General features: G+C 40.3%; 1 protein-coding gene across 1 annotated transcript in view; it reads left to right on the forward strand.

The window, feature by feature from the left end:
* The window catches only part of BMP6 (bone morphogenetic protein 6), a 289,599-nt gene that overhangs the window by 222,939 nt on the left and 61,226 nt on the right, over positions 1 to 5,434 (forward strand). The window contains exon 2 of the mRNA XM_006888740.1: positions 4,635 to 4,827. Within this exon, the coding sequence (XP_006888802.1) occupies positions 4,635 to 4,827 (193 nt within the window). The remainder of the gene's footprint in view (positions 1 to 4,634; positions 4,828 to 5,434) is intronic.

A 5,434-nucleotide genomic window follows, 5' to 3' on the forward strand; every position in this document is an offset into this window, starting at 1 on the left:
AACAAGCACATGAAGAAATGCTCAAAATCCCTAGCCCTAAGAGAGATGCAAATTAAAACAACTATGAGATATCATCTCACCCCAGTCAAAAAAGCTCCAATTTTCATACTTTGGACATGTAACTAGGTGAAGTGATTCCTTGAAAAGGGACATCATGCTTGGGGAAAATGGTAGGTCAGAGAAAGAGGAAGATCTTCAACAAGTTCCATGGACATGGTGACTGCAGCAGTGGGCTCTAGTATGTCAGAGATGATGATGGCACAGGATGGGGCAAGGTTCAGCTTGGCTTCACAGAGTCACTATGAGCCATACTGGACTTGCTGACACCTAACAACAACCACCACTATCAAACTGGGGCAGACTGGCAGCTGACCCTCCAGAGAGTTTTCAGAGGCAGTAAATCACGTGAAAATTCATTGTCGATCATTCTCCAATGGAGCAGCTAGTGGATTTGATTCTCAAACTTGTGGGTTGACAATACATTTCCTTACCACTATGGCACTAGAGCTCCCTAGGAAAGTAAATAGTAACAATGAAGCTGTTGCTGTTATTGTTTATTGCCGTCAAGTCGAGCACAACTCATAGTGACCCTATCAATAAAAGGTCTGAAGCCTTTCTATAACTATTGTCACTTATCAAAATTCATAGAGTTTCCAGAGGCTTATTGTTTAGGAAGTGGATGCCACTCCTGCAGTGTTAATTATACATTATGTGTTTCTTACATGCCAGCCTGTGATCTATGCAATCTACTGATTTTAATTGGTTTAAGCTTCATACCAATTTATGAGGTAGGTAATCACAGAAATTATTAATTTGGCCAAACCCACACAGCTGGCAAGATGCAGCATCTATTGCCTGTCAGATCCACTACCTTACAAAAAATTGCAATTTTGTTTAAAGCAATAGTTTGTTTCTGATATAAACTTATTCATTGTATCCACACCCTTAAGGTAGTGATTGCTTATCCTTTTTTTTATGCATTGAACTCTGGAGAATGAGAAAACCATTGTTCCACAAAGTAAGAATGTGAAGAATGTTAATATGTGTTAGTAATTCATGTTGAATCTTTGGAGATAGAATTTGCTTCACATTCTGGGTCCTTGCTGTTCAGGGAATCCATGAAACCAATTTAAAAGAAACTAAAACAACCACCAAAATCCCCACAGTAGGTATTGTTATGTGTCAATGAGTCATAACAACTCAGAGCTGACCCTCCAGAATGTTTTTAGAGGCTGTAAATCACACAGATTGTGTGATTTTTCCATCTTTCTCCATAAAAACCATTTAGGTGATTCAAATCTGGTGACCTCTTAGGCAAATAGATCCACAGAACTTTCCTCCAAGGTTTTTCTGCATGGACTTGAACTTCATGCTTTCAATTAGCAGCTTAGTGTATTAACCATTTGCACCATCCAGGGATTCATCACTCCTTATAGAGTAACTCTCTTCCTCCAGATGAATATTCTAAGATATCTTAGTGCAAGAGTTCAACGCTTCTTGTGACATAGCCTAAAAGTCATATAGCGTCACTTCTGCTACATTCTGTTGGTTCAAAGAAGGTCACAGAACCTGCCCAAGGGAAGAGACCACTCACAAGTCAGGGAGAGAACAGCTGTCCAATGACTAGCCTGATTATCATTTCCTGGAATTTCCATTCCTTTAATTGCAGTATCTCAGAGTTACTAGCCTATTATCTTGTTTCCTGTCTGTGTTCCCCCCACCCCAATTGTTTATGTTAATGGAGATTGAAAACTCCTTTGAAGAATTCTAATGCATGCTCTCAGTGAATCCAAAGAATGTATTTTCATTTAGCCATAGTCAAAGGAGACACCCCAAAGGCCCTGTAGTAAGGCTCTGTGACTGTTATTTTAGAAAGTCTCTTTGGGAAAACAGATTTGATTCACTCTCTTTAACCAATGACAATAACATATCAAACTTAAAAGGCAGATCAGTTTTAGGGAAAAGTGATACTCCATCTTGTGTGGTGTCCTTGGGTGAACTTCTCAACAATATTGCTTTCATGCTTAGCCATTAATTAGAAAACCTGCTTTCTGGTTGGAACTGAACCGTGATTTACTTTCTGGTTGGACCTTTTTCTACTAATATTCAAGCCATAATTTGCCACCCCCTCCTTTTGAACCTCCAAAATGAAAAGAAATATAACTTGAAGGTAAAAGGCCTGTTGCATAGTTACATGGCTGTTTCAGAAATAGTTTATTTGAAACCACATATGCTTAGTGTAACTTTTCTGAGCTTTAGCAAATGCGTTTTGAAAAGCTCTTTCAAAAGTTCCCAATCCGCACCCCACCTTCCACTCTCTCTCCCTCGGTCTTATTTGAAGAAGCTACATCTCCACAACTTTTCTCTAGTGTTGATATACAATAATACACATGGGAGTAAGTGGGAAATTGCAAGTGGCAAATAATTTGATCTGTTTTTCTACCCAAAAACCCTGGGAAAAAGCTACCATACAGGATTAATTTGCCCATGAGATTTCATTGTGGTTATCATTAAGAAAACAAGGAACAACAGGACAGAAGTGTTTCCTAACTCTGAGGAAAACAGTCAGGAACTTCTGGTGGGAAACCACAGAACGCTGCTTTTGTTTCCTTTATAAAGATTATGAGTTAAGCATCTGAGGTTTGATACAATTTCTTTCACAAAGGACTTTCTAGAGACATCTGAAAATTGACTCTGAAAAATGATCAGTAGTTACCATTTTCTATAATTTGCTTTCATGCAGGAAACGATTTTATTAAAAAAATTTTAGACTCAATTCTTTTCCAAGTTTTATTTTCCATTGAAACTGTTGCAAAAGAGCAAAGTGGACACATTTGTGATTCATCTCCAGGCCTCTCTTCTACAAGCAAACCAGGTGGACCTGAAGCTCCCCAGGACTGAGATTCCCTCTTCTCTGAGGCGCTCTGCCTCTACTACGGCTAGTCAGAAACAGCTTTCACATTTCCTGTGACATGTTGCTTGAAACTGTGTAAAAATTTTTGACTCACTAAACACCAGAGAATATTCAGCTTCAGGCCTAGGTGTCATGTCTTTCTGACCCTGTTCTCCCCACAACTCTTATCACATCTCTGCTCACAGTTGTCATTGGCCCGATGAACTGATGATGGGAAAACCAGGGTAAAGAGAAAAGGATCTGTGAGGTGCCAAGCTCGAGATTGTCAGCCGTGTTCATTTTCACTATTTCCTTCATTCTCACACCATCCCTGTGAAGCCATATTATTCCCATTTTTTTTGGATAAAGAATGGTTCCTGGGTGACACAATGGACCTATCTGTTGGTGTTGTTGTTACTATTGTTGTTGTTATGTGCCATTGAATTGCCTATAACTCATATTAACCCTTATGCATAATAACTATGAACTCATCCTGTCCTGAGCCAATCTCATTGTTTCTGATACACTTGCCCCTAATATGCCATTCACTGTGTCACTCCATCTCATCCAGGGGCTTTCTCTTCTGTGCTGTCCTTCCTCCCTTTCAGGCATCATGCCCTTCTCCAAGGACTGGTCCTTCCTGGCAGCATGCCCAAAATATGTGAGACAAAGCTTAAAAACCCTTGCTTCTAGAGAGCAAGTTAGTTATAACCTCTTCAGAACAGACCTGTTTGTTCTCTTAGCAGTCCATGGTATGTTCAGTACTCCTCTCCAGCACCACAACTCAAAGACATCAATTCTTCTGTCATAGAATAGACTCACGATCACATAAAAGGGACGCATAAAATCACATTCAAGAAGACCTTGTGGAACAGTTCCAGTCTGTAACACTAGAGATCTTCACAATTATAATTGACTCGATGACAGTAGGTTTGGTTTAAATAACTTGTATTTGTATGTTGTTGTTGTTGTTGTTATGTGCTGTCGAATGGCTTGTGACTCATAGTGATCCTGTGTACAACAGCCCTAAACTCGGCTCTGTCCTGTGCCAATCGCTCCATCTCCGATACACCCATCCCGATTACCCCAGTCACTGAATCAATCCACCTCATAGAGGGCCTTCCCCTCCTGTGCTGTCCCTCCACCCTCCCAAGCATGATGTCCCTCTCCAAGGGCCGGTCCCTCCTTACAACATGTCCAAAGTATGTTAGACGGAGCCTCAGAATCCTTGCCTCCAAAAAGCAACCCAGTTTAACCCTCTCCAGGATGAATCTGTTTGTTTTCCTAGCAGTCTATGGTACCCTCAATACTCTTCTCCAGCACCACAGCTCAAAGACATCAATCCTCCTTCTATCCTCCTTAGTCACCGTCCAACTCTCTGATGTGTAACATGTGATAGCAAAGACAATGGCCTGTATCAAAAACACCTTAGTCTCCAGAGAGACACCATTGCTCTCCAGTTCTTTGGAGAGGTCCCTAACAGCAGATTATTTTTTTTAATAAATTGTTTAAAGTATTGCAAGTCTAAAGATTTTCTTTAAACCTTGGATAAAATAAAATAACTTCATCTGAACTTGCCTGTTAGCATAACAGTGTCCTTTTCACCACCCTTGGTCCACCTATTAGCCACTAGTGACTAATAATCAATCCACTTAAGTAACATGGGGAACATGCATGAGGTGAGCCTGTGGCACTTAGTCAAGTAACAATAGTTGTCACTCTTTCTTGTTTAATCCTATAGTGGAACACGACAAGGAGTTCTCCCCTCGTCAGCGACACCACAAAGAGTTCAAGTTCAACTTGTCCCAGATTCCTGAGGGTGAAGCGGTGACGGCTGCAGAATTTCGAATCTACAAGGACTGTGTTATGGGGAGTTTTAAAAACCAAACATTTCTTATCAGCATTTACCAAGTCTTGCAAGAGCACCAGAACAGGTATGAAGGCTCAAGGAGCCCCCAAAGGGTGGGGCCCCATTTCTTTTACTGTCTTTGTTGTAACTCTGCATGTCTGTGGAAGGTGGCTTGCAGCTCAGGGTAGCCTGTAAAGATGATGAGGTGTTTGTTCTGCATGGTGGTGGTTGGCTGGCTAGAAGATTGTTGATTATTCAGTTAAAGGTTTTAAAGATAGTTTTTCTTTCCTAAGAAGACCAGTAAACAGCATTTAACTAATCATCTTTTACGATCAGTGAACTATATAATTTATCAGGAGTAAAATGGTTCCCCCTGCTGTTATACTCCTACCATTTGAATGATGGGGGCACTTGGCTAAAATGAATTCACTTATAAAAGTATGCGTGAACATGCTTACAAATTATTCACATAAAGACGAACTCTTACCTTATAGCTTCCACTATAAGGCTTTTCCTGAAAGACATGGAAAATTAAATACTGAAAGGGGATTTCCCAAATCCCTCCCCCTCCTTGCCAATAAGAAGTATCAATTGTGTGTTTTATCTTTGAGTTGGTGAGTGAGTGTATGTGTGTGCACACTGAATATTCTTTTAGTCATTTGGATATGTTGTTGTTGTTGTTGTTATGTGCC

The sequence above is a fragment of the Elephantulus edwardii genome, unplaced genomic scaffold, assembly GCF_000299155.1.
Source record: "Elephantulus edwardii isolate Elephantulus edwardi_28Jun2011 unplaced genomic scaffold, EleEdw1.0 scaffold00071, whole genome shotgun sequence".
NCBI classification, from domain to species: domain Eukaryota; kingdom Metazoa; phylum Chordata; class Mammalia; order Macroscelidea; family Macroscelididae; genus Elephantulus; species Elephantulus edwardii.